At 37.6% G+C, this 23,017-nt stretch overlaps 1 protein-coding gene across 1 annotated transcript in view; it reads left to right on the plus strand.

Moving 5' to 3' along the window:
- The window catches only part of NAALADL2 (N-acetylated alpha-linked acidic dipeptidase like 2), a 416,276-nt gene that overhangs the window by 172,188 nt on the left and 221,071 nt on the right, over nt 1-23,017 (plus strand). Inside the window, exon 4 of the mRNA XM_053986839.1 lies at nt 19,962-20,463. Within this exon, the coding sequence (XP_053842814.1) occupies nt 19,970-20,463 (494 nt within the window). The 5' untranslated portion in view covers nt 19,962-19,969. The remainder of the gene's footprint in view (nt 1-19,961; nt 20,464-23,017) is intronic.

Consider the following 23,017-nt stretch of genomic DNA (forward strand, 5'->3'; position numbering starts at 1 on the left):
GTAGGGAAAAAAGTGGATGAAAAAATGCTCTGTGAGCTTTGTGCTAGGTTGTCTGTTGCAGAAAGCCACAGTGCTGGAGCAATTATTATTTAAAAGGGAAAATATGAAACTAGGTTAGATAATAACAATTTAAATATTAGCAATGCTACCTGCTAGTGCTTTTTTTTTTTTTTTGCATTAAGTTCTTAATATTTTTTTGGAGGAGATTCCCCAGCTTCAAAATTTTCCTTCTCAGTCTGATCATCCTTATTAAGCACTCATTGAATCAGAGGTTCAGCTTGGTCTCTTTCTCAGATCTCTCTTGGAGCTGCTCCATGAAATATGAGTCATGCAATGCACTCTGGGTCAAGGAAACAGACTCCTCTGCTTCCATAAATATGTCCCAGTTTTAGAAATGAATGGTGATTTTTTGGTTTCTTTGTTTATTTGTTTTGTTTTTTTTTTAACTACCAAAAGATGTGGGTGAAATCTTTCTATCCAACAAAGCTGGTTTCCAGCAATTGCTGCTCTTTGCTTTCATGTCGTGAAGCCTGTGGTCACAGAAAAAGATCCTGCTACTCAGAATAGGAACTGGAGGTCTGCTTGATTATTTCTAAACCTCACTATTGTGATATGAGTAAAAATACAGTAGCAAAATACAACTCAGTAGCTTAATGTGCATTTTTTTTTAATTGGAGAAATGTAGATTTTTCCCTGGAGACAAAAACATTTTTAGAATACAGGCTGCCTGTTCAAAAAATCATAGTCATGTAGCAATGTTAGAGCAATTTGTTTGTTCTAATTGTACAGAAGTCCTTAAAAGTATGTGAAAGTATACACTTAAATACCATTCTGAATTATCCTTGAATTTCCATATAAAATCTCAGCATTGTTGCTGTACTTGGATAACTGAATAAAAATCAGTGCTGATATAAGAAATGTAACATATATTAATATTTCTGAGAAAAAAAAGGAAATCCTGCTATATTTTGTTTGTGCTTAAAATTTGAAAATTGGATTCTGCATTTAACAGCAGCTGCTTGAACCTTGTTTTACTTGGAACAAAAAAAAGACCCTGTTAATGGCAATATTTAGCAAGAATTCTGAGAGAAAGGAATTTAGTTTCTAAGCCCTGTTCAGTTTTGAAACTGTGGAAAGTTATAAAAAAGTATGGGATTACTTTTGATATGGTTTTTGAAAATGATGCATTTCTATTTCTGGAATCAGAAATCTTGATTTTTTTTTTTTTTTTCCAAAAGGAAGGGTGATCATATAATCCAATTGGAATAAAACCTAATTTTTCATAACATTTTTATATGACTATTACCATTAGCAAACTTTCAGATCTTCCAAATTGTCAAAAAAAACCCAAAACAAGCCAAACTATAGAAACCCAACTTACTGCTGCTAATGTTTCCTAGTATGGATGTATTACAGGATCCTGAAAACTACTGGGAAAAAAAGAAAGCACAAATAAGGAGAGCATCTCCCCATAAACTTTTTAATAGTATTTTAAGCAGATACTAGAGAGATTGTAGATGTGTCAGGTTTGTTAAAGCTAATACTTCAGCTCAGGGAACCCATTTGGCATTTGAAGTAAATCTCCCAGATGGAACAATATCATTAAAAATTAATTGTATAACCACTGGACCTGTCTTTAAAGACTTTTGAACTGCTGAGGCTTTCTAATCAGATATTGTTGCTCCAGTTCACCAGTGAAGCGAATCCAATGACTTTTCTGGTGTGTGGCCTACTTCTGTTAATGAAAGTACAATTTATTCACTTCAACATACAGGCTGTAAAACTAATCTCCTGGTTGACACATTATTCTCTTCCACGTGTTTAACTTCTCTTCACAGAACTAAAAAAAAAATGTATATAGTAAATCAGAAGGGACACATCAATCAACTTGGCACCGTTTAAAAGCCAATTAGAGTTGGGGATGGTGGTGTTTGATGCTGAGCCTGGCTCTTCCCTGGCCTGCCCTGTCTGTATGGGTTATATCAGGCATGTCTGGCCTGTTACTCTTTGTAGGGTCTTTTGCACTCAAGGGAGCTTAAAATAAAAACTTTTTTTTTTTTTTTTTTTTTTTTTTTTTTTTTTTAAGAAGCTTGTTTAGTAATTTTGTCTTTTCTTCTTCTCTCTGAGCTTTCTCATGGCTGCTTACCACTATTCACTGCCGTGATGTAACTTTTGGATGATAAATGTTCCTCAGAAAACTTAACAGCACTTTCATTTGCACTACATCTGTTGCAGTAGATGGTGGACAAAACAGACCAGCTGGCTCTTGCTTTACTTTCTGCTCCTTTTCTGAGGCAATTCACTCAAACTCACTCAATTTGATGCTCAATATTGGGCAGGGGTGCCGTGAGGCAGCCACTGAGCTGCTGCTGTAGGGATGGCCATGTCCCACTGCATACCTGTATCTACCATGTCTGTCTTTATATTCATATAAGTGTGGACATCTCCTTTAGGTAAGGCTCTACACTTCAGATTGTTTTTGGTTTTTGTTTTTTTTTTTTTTTAATTCTGGAGGACAGAGCAGGTTGTTTCTGAGCTGGCAGCCCTTCTAGCAAGAGCTTCCCTCAGCCCATTCCTCATGTGTCCAGCTACAGCACCTTTTTAAGGTTGTTTGGAGTCATTTTAACAGTCAAAAGCCTAATACTTGCCACTGAACATTGAAACCTGGTAGTTCTTACTGCCACTCCTATTTTCTAATAAGGCATTTGTTGCCATGAAAGTAACGATTGTGTAGATTTTAAAGAAAATACCAGATAATAACTTCCATTTATTCTGGATATAGCAATAGAAAATACATGCATATATATAGTTGTGTGCATATATACTTGCATATAGTTAATAATGTGGATAATTTGTGTACAAAACATCAGCCATTCCTAAAAAAAACCCCAAAAGCAACCAAAACCCCCCAAACAACAACACCATAGGACATGCAGAGGATTTTAGACTCTGTCTTCAGACTCTTTTTTCCAAACCACTCTGGTGTAGGTAGTCTGAAAAGTAAGGTAAAGCTTAATTAAAAAGCATTCAATTAAAAAAAAAATATTTGTCTTATGTGGTAATTGCGCTATTGCACTCTGAACTCATTAAAATTTGATTTGAACTTCCTTTTCAAGTGACAAGCCCAGCACAGAATTAAATGGTATTTATTATTGTTTTCATTATGAGGTTTATATTTTTCTGAGTTTATTTAGCATTTCAAGCTATACATCATAAACCTAGCTGGAATGATGCTGGGGATTTTGATGTTTCTACAAACAAGTGACCTTTTGTGATATTTCTGTTCTATTTGGTTATAGAGGAATAAATTGTGAGAATCAAAAAATGAAATTATAGAATATAATTGTAAATGCTTCACCTCTCTTCTTTTATGCCATTTACCTACTCAGTAAAAAATAGGAAAAAATAAGGGTGTAACAGAGACAGGGTGACACTCCAGGAAGCTGTGCTGGTTTTTTGTTTGCTGTGCCTTCTAAGAGAGAAGATGATCCCAAGTTGGAACTGACTATATGCACAATTTGGAGAGACCTTATCTTACTTGTTTACAAAATTTAATGCTAAATAATATTTCATATGTTATTTTATAATACCATAAAATCCAGAACCCAACTTCCATAATCCGTTTCCGTACAGAATTTGCTGAGAAGTGGAACTAATAAAAAAATAATACAATGAAAGTTTGCATTATGAGCTGCCTAAATCATAAGCCTAGGTTTTTTGCTTCCAATTAGGCAGCCAATTATGGCATTTGTAGTCAGAATGAAAATAACCCAAAAATTCAACTAGTGATTTTTATGATGTTTCTTTTATACATGTCTATATGCACATATATAAAAATTACTACTTACACTTTGTGACTCAGATATTGTGCCTCTTAAAGCCATTTGACCTTTCCATAAGGACAAAATATACTGTTCTATGACAAAATTAAAGTATTATGTATAAACTTGTATTATTTTGGAGTAATTTCACAACCATTAATTCTACCTTACACCCAACCCTCCTTTTTTCTTCCATATCTTAATGTCTCACTAGCAGACATCCTGTAATGGCAGCAGGGGCTGGAATGTGCTGAGTCTCAGTGACAATTTGCTGATTATTCCAATTCATTTGCATTAGCTTCCTTACACTTTTTTTTGCCTTAATTTATGCCCATAATGCACATGGTGATGCATCTCTGATGTAATTTCACATTCCTTAGCTCAGGATAACTCAGCACCACTGACTTAAAATGCCAGTGAAACCTCGTGTACCTCAGTGTTTATCTCGCCATCCTCAGCCTCTTTGTAGGCAGCAATTCTTTGTCTAAAACATGAAGATGCCATAAGAGCTTTCAGGAGAGCCTTTTTTCTCTTTCAGCCTTCATAGGTGTTAAGTAGACAACACAATATATTGGGCGGGGATTTTTTTGTTTGTTTTTTTTTCCTCCTGTTTTTGTTTTTTTTCCTTCAATGCTCTTCTCTCATTTTCATTTAATCGCTCAGTTCAACTCTGATGTCTTGTCTGTATCGCACTGCTCTATGTCCATGGGATTCTGTGCTCCTGCATGAAATGAAGAATTAATAAGACCAGCATTTCTTCATTGTTTTCACACTTCAGAAGTATCAGAGTTCTGAATAGAAGCAAGAGCAGATGTGTGTGTATCTTTCTGACCTCTTTATACCTGCAAAACTTAAGGTCCTTTTTTTTTTGGTGTTGCTGTTATTTTCTTGTCTACAAGGACAATTTATACTTTATCATGCTAATTTTTTTTTCGATCTTAAATGTTGTGTTAGGAGTAAAACATGGTACAGAACTTCGTCTTTATTACTCTTTCCAGCTGCAGAATAGATGAGTGGAAGATCAGTGCCAATTCAACAAAAGCTATTGCACTGCAATTAAAAGATCAGACTGGACATTGTTACTCCCTCCCTCTTTCTGTTTTTTAGGGGTTTTTTTTTGGGAACATGTTCTAAAAGTTGTGTAATTAAATTATTACCTGCTGTATCACCATCTGCTTACATGATTTTGAAGCATTTCTAACCTCTGTGTGTGTGTGTGTGTGTGTGTTCACTTCATGACTTCAAGGAAGTGCCAAAAAAGCAGTGAACATACTCAGCAGATGGACTGAGGGACTCACACCCTCTAAGCAGTCAGTCTTGATTGTTCTGGGCATAATTAAGCATATTTTATCTAAATCTAATTATTTAGTTTCAAAACATGGCAAAGATGTTTTTATTTTCAATAGTCAAATATTCCTTATGGGATGAAGACTTGCTCCAGATTGTTGCTCTGGATAAACATTATTATTAGAATATTCCTAGGTAAGGTCATGAATGATTGTTTTTCATTTAGCTCAATACTTGTATCATTATCTTTTGAAAGATTTAACTCAATCCTTGCAATCTACAGTATGCTGTAGATAAATCTTTAAAAAGAACTAGATCTGGATGCTCATAGGAGGCCTGCCAAAAAGGGAGATTTAGATCTCAATGCTTAAATACTTCAGGTATGTGTTTGTTTTCAACCCTTAATGGTATTTAATTCAAAGCAATTAGAATGGTCAGAGGGTTAAGGTTGGAACAAAAGCAAAAAAGCAAGGTATAATTTTAATTTAAAGAAATCTGCAGATGTGAAGTCTGCATGGAAGAAGGACAATAAGATCTGCCCAGCCTCAGTAGGTTATTGGTCATGGATATCTTTGGAAACATCCATTGGACCCACGTGAGGTGGTGAGTGGGTTCCAGTTTGTTGGGGTGCTGCTCCAGAACCACCCAGCTCTACCAGGAAGCCCTGCTGACTGGATGGGTTGTGCTGCTCTTGGCTTGCACAATGCAGACCTTCTGGCCCACAAATTGGCTTTGAGCTCATCTCAGTCCAGAATTGGACTTTGTCATTTATTAAAATAGTGGAAGTAAATAGTGAGACATCTTGATGATCACCAGCTTAAGAGTTTAAACAAACAACGAGGCAAACCAGAAAACAACCATCATTATTAGCTTGTAATTCAGGGTGTGCTGTAGGATGGAAAGCTGCTGCTGACTCAGTTCTGCTGGAGTCAGAGCACAGTTTGGGGGAACTGACCAAACTGATTTCCTTTAATATTGATGGGAGTTAAGCAGCCTCTGCAGCCCACAGGAGGAGTTCATTGTGTCAGGATGAAGGAAGTGATGATCCTCTCAAACACTTGCAGGCTGGGAATTCCATCGAGTGTTGCATTCATTAATAATCTTAAGACTTTCACTTTGTGACTCAGGTCTGATGGGCTCATTAAATGAGAGTCCTTTCAGGTTTTATTCAGCTTTGTGAAGCCTAAATTGTGATAGGGCTCTAAGATTTTGCTTACTACCATTTTATCTAAGTTTTCTAATTTCTTACTCATGTTGCAGTCATTTTGACCTTGATAAACCAGATTCAAACTATCTTCAAAGGCATTTAAGTAACTTTTTTCAGTGCTATATTCAAAAACTCTTAAGTTAATACTCTCTGTACATTCAATTCCCTATATATTTATTTTTCTGGTTCTCATTAATTTAATTAGATTGCAGTGCTTCTTTGCTCTTTTCTGTGAGATTGCTCTGCTGGATAAATCCATTTTAACTTTGATGGCTTATGCTAGAGGTGCATCCTCATAGGTATCTACTCAAATAAAAGTACACAGAGTATTCTCCTTTTCCCATAAACAAAATTCTCAATACAGTCGCTAAAATTACAGATTTTTGATAATCTGCATCTCTAATGAGAAAGTCATCTCTTTACTTCAATGGTAGCTACTTCAATGATACATAAAAGTGCTTTAAACAGTGCTGATTTTGTTTTTGAAATCACCCAGCAGCTTAACAACCAGCTTGGATATAAAATTCAGTTCTCCAATTGTTTGTAGTGGTCTGCTCTAGGTAGAAAAGTTTACGGGCATTTAGCCAACTGCCTTTTTATATGTTGCATCCTGTTTTGACATTAATCCATAAAAATAAACTCCATATGTAGCTCAGAAAATGGTCTTTGTGGGTCCCAAGTTACAATGGCAATAATTAAAATGATTGCTTTCATGTCCCAGATGGTGACTGTGGTAGATAACTGTATTCTCTCCAATTATTTTGGACTAAGTTTAGCAGAGGAAGGTAAAACTCCAGTATGGTTTTGAGACAGCACACAATATTTTATTGGTTTAACTTAAGGCTTAATTATTTCCAGGATCTAAAAGTAAGAGAAAAATGGAAATGGATTACAGGTCCAAAAGAGATTTATGAAGCATTTAGGTGTTACTTACATACAGATGTGGCCCAGTGGTCACTGTAGGGTTACTGTCTTCACATTCAATGTGGTGGGCTTGGGGCATGACCTTGTAGTGGTTATATTTGAGACTTTTTTACAAAAGACTGAAAATGGGTAATGGAACTTGCAACTTTTGGCCAATCTCAGACCAAACCCTTTGTGGGGCAGCTACAGCCTTTGCATCTGGGTGAAGCAGAGTCATGGCTTGATACTTTTAAAAAAGATTGAAAAATTTAGTAATTAACTAACATCCTGATAGCCAATGACATGTTATACAATTGTAATGTTTTTGCTTGTGTTATAACAACCCTGGTCGTTTCAGGCTATATTTTGGTAGTATAAATATTTTGTGATAGAGCAGTGCTTTGTGACTCCCTGAGTTTTACATTTTCATGCCATTTACCTAACATTTGATCTCAAAACAGCTTTACTTTTAAGTGCTATTGAAGATCATTTATTTTTAATAATGCCCCAGTTCATAAATAAATTACAAAAGCTATAAGACAGGCTTAATATAGTTCACTGTGTTTCTAAATACCCTTAATACATAAAGAAATTACAGGTATATCCTATATCTAAAATACAGGGAATTCCGTGAGTTTGCTGTTGGAAGAAAAAAAAAAAAAAAAAAGAAGAGCATTCAAATTTTCAGTCTTGAATTTCTGTTAATGTATAAACTGTTTTCTAATGTCGATTCTTGATTCATTTTAATTATAAATTTAGTCATTCTAAATTTTTCATGAGCTTGGGTGACTTTCCACTAGAGACTGATTTGCTTCTTTCCTTGCTGTAAATCATGAAAAACACTGTACTATGAAGCTCAATGGAAGACATTTCCCTGTAAAAAAGCAGTAGAGATAAAGGAAGTGCTGCTGCTTTTTTGCTTTGCATGTCCTGATCCTCTTCCTCATGGGCATCTTCTGACTTCTCTTTTTTTTTTTTTCTCCCTCAGCTTGGAATTAGGTCATGTATAAATAAAGCTGATTAAGTTGTTTTGTGAGGGAAATATTCCCTCTAAACCCCTAAATTTAATAAAAATGCACATTTTTAGTGAGGAAATGTTTATTTCTAAGAGAAATAATTAACATGTAAGGTAAAGCAGAGCATGTTCAGTTTTGAATGACATTTCTGGGGAAACTGAAAAATTTCTTTTTCATTTCTTGAAGTCAAAATACAGATCCTTGTGGAGTTTAGGATCTGTATCCCAATTTCTATATTTATTTATTTTTTAAAATTTGTATTTCAAAAGGGAAGAAATGCAGGAGAGACCAGGGCCATACTGAGAGTCACTATAGTGATCTAGACAATTTCCCAGGGGCCTGCAGAGAGACAGAAGCTGCATTTGAATGATGGCTGGTTATACATTTGTTTATTTTATGAAGTCTTCTCTTCTTCCTTCAAGGACACATCTAAGTATTGTAGGTAGAAACAAAGGCAGGCAATTGGACTGTAATTCATATTTTGATTAGAATTCTCTGTATAATGTTGAAAATACTCATGTAGTACTTTACAGAATTTAATAGTTTGTATTATTGAGAGTCACTAATAGCATGTTTGTTTCTTGGGACTCCTTTTCAGAATCCACCTTGGATAATATTTTCAAGATTATGTTCTTTGGAAATGAGCTTATTGATTCCCTTCAGTTGGAAGGTGATTTTTTGAGAACACTGATTTCTTACTGACTCCTGGCTATGCACAGACAGTGTGAGCTGGTGATTTAAGATTAAAATTAGACTGGGAATAAAATCAATAAAAACCTTTACAACTTTGAAATTTCCATGAAACTCTCAAATCAAATGTTTTTACAATGAAGTTGTCTGAAGCAACGCAGGTTTCCATTTGTTTGTGTCACTGGAATGATGCAGCAGATGAAGCCCAAGCTAGGAAGCAATTCAGTGTATTAACTGCCAGATGAAGGAAGGAAAGCCTGAATCCAGATGGTTTTCCTGCTTCAGGCAGAAGGATTCATAGAACAGGGCCTCTTCAAAAGGAGAAGTCTGCCTGGTCAAGACCAGGTCCTGCTGTCCTGCTCAGCCTTGCTGTAAATCTAGCTGTACTCCTCATCAAAACCTGCAGAGCTCCTGCAGTGAGTCCTCGTGGGATTTCTTGTGTTTCCATCCCACTCCAACCCAGCTGCATTTACTGAAGGGTTTTTTTTTAGAGATGTAGAATAGCAAGGCATTGTGCCAGAAGCATGTGTGACCAAAGCTGGGCAGACACAGACCTTATTTGTGTATTTATGCTGTGCTTTCTTACAAAAAGGTGCCCCTGAGAAGGAAGTTTTGTCCACGTGTTGGTGATGGGGAAATTGCATCAAAGGCTGCAACAAATATGACACATATAAATGAAATGCTTAATTTATCAGTAATTCGGCAAACCTGCATCATTCCTGTGCTTCAAGGGTTACAAGTCAAGCAGTTTTTAGCAAGCTGCTAATCTGCTGTGCTTGCTCTATAGTTATAGTTGCTTGCTGTCCCAGGAGTTTCCAGCAAATGCTCATACAATCTGATTAACATGGTTCACATACAAAGGGCGCTGGCCTGGGGACTACCACGTCTCATTAATGGAAATGAATTTTTCATGCCATGGCTGCTATGTCTGTGTGTTAAGACTTTTCATTTCTTTTTCCAATTCTGTCTCTTTTCTGTATTGTATTTTTTTAAAAGCAAAAATGTCCATATGAATTTTAACAACTGGTTATATTACAGGTCTGAGAGTTTTTATTTTTGCATACTGATGCTATTTTTACTAAGAAACAGATGTATTGGCAGCAGAGGAAAGAAAAGGAGAGCAATGGCATACATTTGTGTTTATATTGAACCCTTTAGCTCTGATTGAATACTTGATGAGTTCAGCTTAAGAATGAGGTGACATGATCTGTTCTTGGCAGCAGTCCTGCTTTGTGTGGGAGGTTGGAGCAGGTGACCCTGTGAGGTCTCTGCCAGCCAACATTTTCATGATTCTGTGAATTGTCAACTTTTCAGAGTAACTTTCCAGAATTAATTCCAGTATTGTAATTGACATATCATCCCATTTTTTAAGAGGCTGTAACATACTCTGCTATGACATGAATATGGACATGTTCTGGTCTATAGCTGAAAGTGGGGACAGAAGGTTTAGACTTCTCCTAGCACTGTTCCTTGGGGTATTTTGGATTAATGGTGCTTTTTAAAGAAAATTGGAGAGGAAGCAATTGTACATATTAAGCCAGTAAGCAAAGTATGCTCTGTGAGTGATCATCCACAGCTGCTTTCCTGTGGCATTTGTTGCTTAACATTTTTTGCTGTCAGCAGATTGTCATTTTCTGATTACCGTTACTTTGTTGAAACTTCCCAAACATCACTGGCTGTCCTGTCACAGGGTGTGTACCTGGACATGGGTATCCAGCATCTTCCAGGATCATCAGCCCACATTTAGCTGATGGTAGAGAGCTGAATTAGCAGAAACCATCAGCCCTTCTGTTGATGCACTGTTCCCACTTTAGAAGGGAATTGCTGCAGTACCTCTAAGCATCAGCTACATGGTTTATAGCCTTCTTTAGCTCAGTGCACTAAGCTATATGTTTCTTGAATATGTTCTCTTTGTTCTTGTCATAATGCACACTGTGCTTCTCTTCAACTGCTAATGTCTCTAAACCAAAAGTTCTACAGCATAAACAATTTAAGCTGTAATAGCTATTCACAACCCTGGCCAAGTATAAAGAAGGTTTATGAGAAGTTTTTCCTCTACAGTCGCTGATCTGGTTTTTTTAGATTATAAGGTGTGTATCATGGTCTTCTCTAAGTGATCAAGTAATTATGTGGCTGCTTTTTAAGAAATTATTCCTTGAGAAATGTGTATAGACTAATAGTATTAATAAGCTCAGTCTACTGGCAGTCTGTGATAAGTTGTCCGTAGATGGAAGTTTGACTGTCAGCCTGAGTGTGTCAAAAATGACCAGATCACGCTGAGAGTGAGAACTGAGGTAGTCTTTAGAATAATGTACTTATCTCCATACAGCACAGCAAGGCTGAGAGATTTTCCTCAGTAATGACTGGGAGACCATCAAAGAGAGGCTGAAGATTAAACCATAGGCTAAGCAGCTGTGCCTCTTCTCCCAAGGATGTGGTCACAGTTGGGTAGGATTTGGCTGAAAACAGCATCAGATCTGGCTGCTTTTGTGGCTTAAGAGCAAGGGCTTAAGAGAAAGTGTGAAATTCTTCTGGAGAGCTGCTGAAAGCACGGACATTACTGATATGTGAAGCTCTACATGTAGATGTAGCTCATCACAGATCTTAAACCTGTGGCAGAACTGCCAGAAGATAGGCGTGCAGAGGAAATGGCAGAAAGAAGGGATGCTTCCTTTAATTTTTATCCTCAGGAATCCACTGAGGATTCCTTTGTTGACCTGAACTAAGACATCTCGGATTTTCTTTGTAAGAGAAATCATAAACTCATTTCAGCGTGTAGACATTGGCAGACTCAGGATGCTGAATGTCACACCATATTGACTATGTGTGAAAAAACATGTTCTGATAAATTCACAGGAATTGTACACCATGCAAAATTACACCTCCAGGCAGACTCAAATGACCAAACTCTGACATTTCTCAAACTCGACAGCTTATTTCAGTGGAGATTTAGGAAAAAAAAGGTCAAAGGACACCAAACATATTACTGCTCTACTCTGCCTATAGCTATAGCAACACTAAATCTTCTAATATTATATCTTGGGGCCAATGAAGGGTTTCTCATTTAGGCCCTAGAAGCAGGAGTAAACAAGGCTTAGGAACAACAGCTGAGGGAGGTGGTGTTTGGAGAAAAGGAGGCTTAGGGGTGACCTTATCTTCTCTACAACTCCCTGAAAGGAGGTTTAGCCAGGTGGGGTCGGTCTCTTCTCTCAGGTAAGAAGTAGTGAGACAGGAAGAAATGGCTTGAAGCTGCACCAGAGAGGTTTAGATTGGATGCAAGGAAACATTTCTTCACTGAAAGCCCTGGCACAACTGCCCAGGACAGTGGTGGGGTCACCACCCCTGCAGGTATTCAAAAGCTGTGGCACTTGGGGACACCGTGTAGCGGTGGCCTCAGCAGTGCTGGGTTAATGGCTGGGCTGGGTGACCTTAAAGGTCTTTTCCAATCTAAGCAAGGCTGTGCTTCTGCCATTGTATAGATCATAGGCAGCGTTGTCATAGCCTGATGGCTCCAGCAATGTCCCCTGGCCTCGCCAGGAGCAGTCTCGGGGCTGATAAGGCGTGACCAGCTCGATTGCCTCCTGACAGGAGTCTGGGCCGTCCGTGTGCCTCGCAGGTGTGCAGGGGACACAAGTGTGCTTTACAAACATGGGCTCATCTTGGGTTGCCACGGCAACACCACTCTGTGTACTTGAGCTTTAACACTGGAGAGTTCACCCAGAAAATAAATTTGGCGTGATTATGAAGTACACTTGCTGAATTCTTTGGATACAGATCGTTGCAAAGAGCAGAAAATTATGTTACTGCCTTACTGTTTTCTGCTATAAACCATGCACAGAATCATTAAAGCTGTCATCTATCAAAATATAGTAAAATTCCAATAAAGCTAAATTGTAAACGTTGCCATCTTCAGCTCCATAATATATTATTTTTAAGGGCTCCCTGCCATTGTTGAACTTGATAAAACTGAGCAAAACCCCACTGAGCAAGAAATGAGAAAAAAATTTAGAAAATGTAGAAGTAAGGATTTAATTTTTTTATACAAGTACTGACCTATTTTTCTGCAGCAAGTTAGAATAGCACAGGATGGTGACAGCAGGAACATTTTCATGTATGCCTATCAGTATTTTGAATATACCATTTAAAATCTGGTTTTATTCAAAAAATTACTCATGACATGAGACATTAGGGCTTCATATTTCCTTCGTATCTCTGATTCCCATGTGAAATATTGCTAATAGGAAGGTTTGTCTTCTGTAACCAGCTCAGTTTGAGAAATTGATCCTAAACTCCAAAAACTGGAGCACTTGAACAGATTGCCCAGAAAGAATGTGGAGTCTCCTTCACTGGAGATACCCCAGAACCATCTGGATGCAATCTTGTGCTGTGTCCTCTGGGATGACCCTGCTGGGGAAGCAAGGTTGGACCAGTTTTAAATAAAATTGTATCCCAAATGGTCCAGGGTCATCAGCTTGTTTGTGGGTTGTGTTATTTTTTTTTGTTTGTTTGTTTGTTTGGTTTTTTTAAATTGTTTTTCTTTCTCTAAACAGAATGTGTTAATATTTTCACTGCAATGTTTTGCCAATGACTGTTTAAAATCAGGGATGGAGTTGATGCCTATGATGAGGCCACATTCCTGTTTTTCTCGTTTGCAGCTCATCCATAAAAGTAACTTTTTGATTTGATTCTGGCTTTCTTTTGTTTGTTTTTGTTCTTAGTTGGCTGGTTAGTTATGGTGTTGGTTTTTTGTGGGTTTTTTTTTCTTCTGGTTTGCGGTTTTTTGTTCTTTCCAAGATATGGGTTGAAACCACATAGTATTTTGCAATGTTGGTTTGCCTCTTTTGAAGTATAGCAGACTTCCACTAGCACATTTTATTACAATTACCTTGGAATTGTACAGTTTCCAAATTTTCAAAGTTAAAATGACTTCATTTTTAAAATAATAATTTAAATAGGACTGACAGTAATTAAAGATAAAAAAAGAGTTTGAAAAATATCAAAGTGAAATAAATGTGCCCAATCTAAAGACTGGCAACGTAAAAATTTCTGAAGCAGAAATGAGTCATATAAAATTAACTTTCTTAAGAACTTCTATGGCCTGTTAGTACAGCTATTGCTGTCAGCATTTTCAAGTTAAACACCATTTACAAGTATTTTATTTCACATCAAATTCAACTATAAGCTTAAATGCAAATGCCCCAATAATAGTTTTTGTCCTGGTAAAGCTTTGTATCTTTTTTTTCTTTCAGAGGCAATTATAATGTCTGGGGGAATGTAATTCAAAATATATTATTGATGAGACCTTGAAGCTGGAAAAACGTATCTGTGCAGGCAAACTGGGTATTAGGGTAGTGTACAGAGAGCCTGTATGAGGAAAAATGGGAAAAGGGAAGGACTGACATTTTGGAAGAAGAGTTTTGGGTGGGATGGGCAGGAGCTCGGGCAGAGTTTTGGGAAGGAAAATGGTGGGGAGGAGGTTTGGGCAGGAGGATTTAGGTGGTAGCACTGGGGGGCCTGGTGCAATTGAACAGAGATGTGGGACAGAATTTCTTCCCCTTACACCCAGTTTAAGAACAGTGTGTAAATACATGTACACAACACATCCCAGCTAGCTCTGAAGTCCTGACTGTCCATCTGCTTCTTTGCTTTTAGAGACACTGAAATCCTATCCAGTGCCCTTCTCAAGGAGAACAGCAGGATCTGAGTGTTGATTCCAGTGGAAAAATGAGTGATTAATTCATGAACTAAGAAACTGGAGAGTGTGTGTGGGTTTGTTTGTCATCCTGATGTTTGCAAATGAGCAAAAAGAGTGAACAGTGAGAGAACTGAGCTGTTCCCACCCTAATGGGAGGGAGGAGCTGTCCTGGAAGCAAAGCAAAGGCAGCAGACAGCACATCCCACAAGAACTGCACAGGCTCCACCAGAGCCATTCATACTGATCTGATTATGCTGCAGTATTAATAAACCCCCTCGGCAGGCTCTGCATCTATCACAGATGCTGTTAGCTCCTATAAAGTCAGTAAATAGATCTAAGTTTTGTTTCAGGCAAATAGGTATTTGCAAACTAAATGTGTTTGAGAATGGGAAAGATCTGTTAGTAATACATGCCCAGCATATTAGAGACCAGCTAAGGCTGCCTTTTTGTTACCTGGTACTTGTCTACTGGGGAAGAAGGAGCTTCCTGCAGTCTTTCTGTGAGCCCCAGGAATTCAGAGACTCTGAGAAGGCAGCAAGCAAATATATCCATGTACCTATGCACATCTGGATGGCCCGGAATATTACAGCTCAGGTGCCTGATGCATTTGATTGTAGGCAAATTAACTCTTGTTCCAGCTGGGCATCATCCTGCACAAGTCCTATCAATCAGGGTGCGCCACAGCCCCTGTTCCTGCCATGTGGTTGTCCTTTGTGTTGATATTGATGCTATCCTGGTCCACATGGCTGTTTGTGTTATCATAAAATCAGTGAGAGATTTGAAGTGGTTAAATACTCTTTCATCTGTGCCAAAAAGGACTTACTGATGAAGAGACAACTTTAGATTCGACTTAGCTGTGTTTTACAGACCTTTCTCCAGTCTGATCTCTCTGTTGTTTTTGCTACAACACTGCTCAGTCTTTCAGGTTGCATTCATCTTGAACTACAGGTGAGTTTTGTCATTTGTTTTTATCTGGTGGCTCTATGGAGTGACAAGGTACTTAATTGTTCTGCTGTAACTGAACTGCTTGCCAAGCCCATATCCCAAAGGTGAGGGAAGGGAGAAATCATTACTGCACAGAATTAAGGCAGCGGTGATGGAAAGATCACATTATTATTTTTGAATTACAGGGCAGTGTAACGTTGCTGTTGACAAGGGCATCATAATCTCTTCTGCAAACAAGTTTTGTCAGGGATTTAGAACTCTGAAGAAATTTGTCTGGGCCTGAAACTTGGCATCATCTCTTTTGACAAAGTACTAATTTGTTGGCACACATACTTTTAAGCCTTGCAAGTGCAGTGGGTGTTGAGCTCCATGATAAGCACAGCTAGTGGCCCTTTAAACAGGTGATACAACATCTGTTTTGGGGGCTTCCCTAGGCACAAGAAGAGTACAAGGACTTAAAAGCACTCTGTATAGAAGATATTGAGAAGAAAATAAAAAGGAAAGACCCCTTCAAAATGAGATGAGCCAACAACCCTGGAATTTTGGATTTATGACTGTACAAAGAAGTCACAATGCCTTTAGGAGAATTCCTGGGTGAATTTTGCCTTTTCAGTGCTGAGCACTGAGTGACCTGAGAAGGGCCCTCTGTGGGCAGCCCATTAACACTTGCCACACTTCCTGCTGGGCATGAGCCTGCTAATTGTCTCCGCTATTTATGAGCTGCATTTAAAAACTGCAGCACCAGTCACAAACTATTCACAGTAGTATGCTCATATTGAATTTTCCTTGTTGGTTTCATAAAATGTTCATGTAAATTCACCTTTCTGTTATGGAGGTATTGGGGGGTGGCAGGTCCTTTAATGAAGATCATAGTCTATCGTTTTCAAAAGCTTTTCTGATAAGGGATTGAAGCAGGGAAAGTTGTCAAGAAAAGAAGTTTCTGGTGGTTCCATAACAAGATGTTCCTATCAGGCAGGATATAAATGTGTTATTTTTAAGGTCAAAGCATAGGCAGAGAGTTTTGAAATGGGCTCGTTAAGGCAAAAACAATCTGATAAAGCTGACTCTCCTAATTTCTTGTGTACAGTTAATTGAAAGGATATTCAGCTTTGGTTTGATTATAAACATTCTCCCCACAAATCAGTGGAAGCATAGAAATGTACATCAGCTTTATTGGTCATCAGCTTGGCTCTGTCCAGTATTCCAGAGTTTATGATCCCCTTTGCTGTCCCTGTAGAGTGGCTTTAAAGCTCACTTGGTGCATATTCAGACTTCTGGCATTTTGCAGTTGCTCTTTTATCTTCATAATAAAACATGTATTTAACAACAATTAAATGCTGAAACAGCTTGCTGGCAGATGGGGTGAATTTTCTATCTCCTGAAGTTTTCAAAAATGTCTTTCAAAAATATGTTCATTTTATGGTCTGTGTTATAGAGAAGACTGAACTAGAGTATTGTAGTGTTTTTTTTTCTTGACTTCATTTTTTTCTGTATTTCAATTGTCTTTTTTTTTTCCACAATTCAGTATTACTGTGAATATGTAGTGTTTTCTTTCATTTTCGAGTTCCAAGCCAAAACTACATTTAATAAATAATGTTTAAGTTATACCTAATTCCTTAACCAGCTAAATACCAAATACTAAATAGACCAGGTGATACAGATTGCATGGCACAAATGATCTGTGCCTTAAGAACCAGGACACCCTTTGTAAAATTACTTTTGGAATGGCTAAGTGCAGTGCAGGCCCTGATCTCGGATACTTCAAGGTAACTTGTGCTGTGTCCTTAGAGTAGAACAATGAGCTTAGAAATATTAGTGAAGTTAACAACTGCAGCTACTCTTGCATTCTTTGCACTCTTTAACTAAAGGATGTGTGTTGCTAATAAGATCCCATACTCCAAAGACTGGTCTCAAATATAAAACTGAATTGAATATTGATTTTTTTATTTTAGGTCATTTAGCTGCTTACATGTCTGTTGGTTTGTTTGTTTGTTTGTTTGTTTGTTTTCCCTGAAGTGAGGAAACTGGTTTTGGTGCTCTGAATGAAAATTGAATTGCTGAGATCCTAAGCTGTGGAATGGGGTTACTACTCATCTGCATGATAACCATTTCAAGAAATTTCATATGAATTTTTATTATGCATTTATATGTAAATTTAAATAACCTTTATTAATACACTCCATTGAGCAATAACACTTTTTTTCATATCATAAATATGGGGGAAATTTAGCTACCACAGATAGGCAATGGTCAGCATTTATAAGCTCAACAAGATTAATATTTGCCATGAAACTGCATCTGAAAAACTGCCTCAATTCTGGTTTATGGCTAGTACTGTAGTAATCTGCCAAGGCTTTACCTATTTGCCTAAAACAGTTTGTTAAATGTCTTTAGGAATTCTAGAGCCGAAATCACGTGTTAATGAAATGCAGTGATGATTTGCTTTGCTTTAAAGGACAAAACATCGGTCTCTAATTTCTAATAAAAAACAATACAAAGTGGAGTTGGAAAGGTGAGGTTGTTGGGCAGTTGATATTGCCTAGCAGTGATCTCTGTCACTGATGGTTTGCAAGTTAATCCTTCCACTAACAGAAGAGGAGACAGAGTGAAAGGGCAGATAAATAGCTTGAAAATGAGTTATCTCAATTTTCCAAAGAATATTAATACATGGTTTGATGTCCAGTTGGTGCTTGGCAGGAAGCTCAGTGCAGCAGGCATCATTTCTGGGGCTGGCATTATTAACTATCTTCCTGAACAAACTGGATGGAGAGGCATTGTACTCCCTTGGGAGATCTCCAGGTGATTCGCAACCATGGGCTTTGTGGTGCTGAAATTCAGAGGATCCCTCACAAACCTGAGGGCTGGGCTAACAAACTCCACAGAGGGCAAGCACAGCAGCTTTGCACCTGTTGCAGCCATTTGTGGACTCTCCTGGAATTTAAAGACTAAATTTGCAGTCATTATTTAAATAAATAATGCAGGCTTTCACACTAATTTAAGAGGCTTTAGTTCAGCTCACTCTAAATTCTTGTGCTCCCAGTGCATCTGGAAGAGTTTGGGCTGCAGAGGGAGAATCAATTTGCAAAGGGATTGGAATGGTAACTTGGAACTTGGCTGTTCCCAGGCTGTCTGACAGTTATAAGTGAGGGATATTTATATGGCTGTAGAGGAAATATAGGCACCGTAAATTGGTATTGTATAGAGGCAGATAGCCTTTCAGGGGACAATAGGCTGTTTCATTATATTGGAGCTTGCAAGCGGTTTGCTCTCTTCAGAGAGCTTCAAAAAGCTGAATTCCACTTTGCCATTACAGTGGGTTCCTCTCTTATGTGGTAGTGTTATTTGGAGGTGAGTCTTGGAGAGTGAAAATGCCTTAAAACGTAAAAATGGAGTGGTAATGTAGTGTTGTAGGTGTCAGTCTAGTGTTCCTCGCTATGAGAGGTTTCATATCTTTATCTTAGTTTTATTCTAATTGAGAAGTGAGTCTGATGTTTGAAAAGCCCTAAATTACAGATGCTTATGTGTTGGAATGGCTATTGTCAGAGTGTGGGGGAAAAGGCACCCTGTTGTTGCAGTCTGTCAAAAATGATTTGTTGAAAATTGACTTTGAGTGTTTGTACTGGAGGTCAGAGTTCCCTGTAGAGGGCTTCTACTTCCACAGAAATATCTAGAAGTGCTACAGTTATGCCTTGCTATTAAAAGAATGATTTTGTTACAAATACTTACCTGGCAGTGCTTTTGATTCATTAAAATGGGAAAAATAAGTGGAGCAAAACAGCTGGGACAATTTCTAAGTAAATTCATCAGTCATTCTGGAACTATGCATTTAAAATACCTATAAATAATAGAATGCTCCATCTAAATGGAAGCCTTTTATTGATATGTAAGTACAGTGTCACCCTGAAGTTTCTTTTTTAATTTATCATTTCCTTGTGTTTAGAATCAGATCAGGCAATTCATATTATTTCCAGCTTTCCAACTTTATTTTAGCAGCATTATTTTGTATGGTGTGTGAAATGAAATTGCTGCACACCGTTGTTAAGCTTTAAAATTACTTTCAGGTAACAAATAATTGTTTTGGAAACTCTGAGCCTTCACTCAATTTTTTAATATTATCTCGAGGACTGACAAAATAATTGGATAATTTCAGTGGTTTGCCATTGGCACTTTTAAATTCCTTTTATTCATATTGTTACAATGTATTTCCCATGATGATGTTCGTGGGGCTGCTGATCCTACAAAGGACAGGACAATGGAAATGGGGAGAGTGAAATACTGAGAACCCAGTTTTTGGGCTTTATTGTCTGTTTCGTTCCATCAGGTTTAAAAGGAATAAACAAATTGTTTATGTGTGCATACAGAAACAAACATTTAGGTTTTAAATTTTGTTTTAATAGATAAAAAGATGGCCTATCACAAAGTGAATGCAGACCAGAGAGCACAGGGGCACTCTCCATACCTTGACAACGATGAGCTCCAAGCCACAGCATTGGACCTGGAGTGGGACATGGAAAAAGAGCTGGAGGAGCCTGGCTTTGACCATTTCCGACTGGACAGCGCAGCCCAGCACCACCTGGGGAACTCACAGAGCCCTGACCTCGACCTGGAGCCCATCCAGCCTTCCTCTTCCCCACAGGGGAGATTCCAGAGGCTCCAGGAAGACCCTGACTACATCTCCCACTACACGAGACAGGCACCAAAGAGCAACCGCTGCAGCTTTTTTAGGATACTGAAAGTATTTTGCACTGCTTTGATTTTATTTATTTTTGGAATTGTAATAGGATATTATGCACGCAAGAAATGCCCTTCTCCCCCAACATCTCAAGAACCAAATAATCCTCAAATCTACCACGAAATTCTCAAAGAAATCAAAGCTGAAAATATTAAACAGATTTACAGGTACGTACCTTGGCAGATTTTTTGTCTAAATGCTCTCAGGTGCCACTGTTAAGTCTTCATATGATTTTTTTTTAATGTGGAATCTTATTTACAAACCCTGACTTATTTTTTATGTTCAGTTTTATCATGACGCTTGGGAGATGTTCATAAGCGAATTTACAAAATTCATTTTTTAATAATGCAAATTTGTGCTAATCATAATAGGTTTTGCTTTAATAATGTTCTATTGCTAAATTTATTGTTATCTTTAATGCAAATGAATTGAAAAACACAGATAATTCAAATTGAATTGAAATACAGACAATAGAACAGCTGCCCTAGATCCAGCTGACTGCCAAATAACACTATTGAAAAGTAAGGTTGATATGATGTTGTGTAATACTTGGTGTTTTAAGAAATCTCCATCTAATTTTTGTCACAAAAGTGAATTCTAACTGATTTTTTTTCTCTGTATGGTAAATTAAACCTTTATTCTCTATGGGTTTAGGATGGAAAAATTGACCTTTGCACTCTGAAAGATGGTGATTTGTTTATCTTTTATTCCCATTTCAAGAATGTAAGTTTTCATAAAATACCTGGGTTTGACTGGGTTTGATTTTATTATTTCTTCAATGTGGAATCCTTTCACTTCTTTGACAGTCTATATAACATGCTTGTACTAGAGTATAATCACTTTTCTGTAGCAGTGAGTGTGGAAGAAAATAGGTTTTCCTGCCAGCTTTTGAAAGTTATGGGGAGGGTAGATGAGCTTATTTTTGGCTTCTGGAATGCAAAGTTCCTTTTGCATGTTAAAGGTAATGAATTGCAGATTTTTTGACCAGTATCAGTTCAGAAGCAGCAAACTCCCATACCTGAAGTTAGAAAAGATTGCTGTCATGGTCATCCAGAGAGATGTTACTGAGTAGATCAGAAATACATCAGAAGCAACCACATGGGTGTTCTAACAATATTTGTCTTTTGTTATATTTGCTAAGCCAAGCCTTAAATCCTGTAGTGTGTAATAACATGTTTTGAGCCAATACTGTTACTAAATTCAAGAGAAAAAGTAAATATGAAGGGTTTCATGTCCGTTTTCATGTACTGAACTGATTCTACTTCATACAAATCTAATTATTTTCATAATGGGAAAGGGTGCACATTATGAAAAATGTTGATTTTTAATGTAAAAAGATAACTTCTTTGTCTTTCAGAGAGTAAATGGAACTGAATTCTGTCATTAGCCTTTGTCACAACCAAAGTATTGCAGTAAGCAATTGCTAAGCCCTAAGATTGGGTATTACACAGATTACAGCAAATTGCTGATGTGTCTGTCAGACTCAGGATAATACTTCAGTACTTTGTACTTGGGGACTGGGAATCACTTGCCATTCTATTATTTCAAAGAGTGGTTTAAAACCATCCCTCTTCAAGCCCTTTATCACTTGTCAAATGATTTCACCTTACTGTTAGGATACTAGTGAGAATCTGGATTTTAGGTAAAATGGATTATAGAAATACTTTGAAACTTAAAAAACTTCGGTAGTTGACATCCTGTAACATAATTCTTAATATTTGTTTGGGTTTTTTTTTTCCAATTTAATAGCATGATTTCAATAAAAGCAGTCAAATATTAATTCAGCTACCTATCAATTCTGTATATAAATATATAATCAATGCTTTTAGTATACTGCATTACCCACAAGGTTTTTCCTAACCCAGCATTTTGGTCTAAGACAGCTTTTATCCCATGTTGTGTTCAGTTGCTTTCTCTCAACATCTGTTTGGCAGAAGTCAAAGCGACTGCAATGAAACCTGGATGTGTGTAGGCCTATGAGTACAGAACATGCAACATATGCTGCTTGGGTAAAAGGAAAAAAAAAAAAAACAAAAAAAACACACCCAAACTTGACAAAATCAATATATGTTATGTGAAAACGTCCTTCAATGAAATACTTTGAGTTACTAGGAATAAGTGGCAGCTGCTTAGCTTGCAATTTCTAAATGTTACTGATCATGACATTAATTTAATTTTCGTTGTTTACTTCTTAGATCAGGCTCAGATGGTGTGGGAGTTTGCTAATAGTCCTGTAAAGGAATTAGGAGGAAAAAAAAGCTGTTTAAGAGACACAGAGGTGCCAATCATAGTGCTGGAGCAGACATCACTTTAATGTGCTTGAAGGTCTGGGGTGGGAGCTTTTTGTTGGGGTGAAATCCGCTTGTAGTCGGATGAAGCTTTGAGAATTTAACCCTTTGCAGTTCTAAAGAGGTGGCAGAAGTGCTCCAGGGAACTTGCTTGGTTTTGTTCGGATTTGGACTGGATTCTGTGTGAGTTGAATGAAGCCTGTCTGCCAGTTCCTGTTAGGAGTGGAAGTGGTTGAGTCCCCATCCCTGGAGGGATTTAAAGGACGTGTAGATGTGGCATTTGGGGACATGGTTTAGTCTCTTTGTCACTCAGCAGTGCTGGTTTAATGATTGGACTCAATCTTAGAGGTGTTTTCCAACCCAAACAATTCTGTGATGGTGTAGGATATTTGTACTTTGTGTTCATGGCTTGCTGAATTGGGATATTCAGGTT

The sequence above is a fragment of the Vidua macroura genome, chromosome 10, assembly GCF_024509145.1.
Source record: "Vidua macroura isolate BioBank_ID:100142 chromosome 10, ASM2450914v1, whole genome shotgun sequence".
NCBI lineage: Eukaryota > Metazoa > Chordata > Aves > Passeriformes > Viduidae > Vidua > Vidua macroura.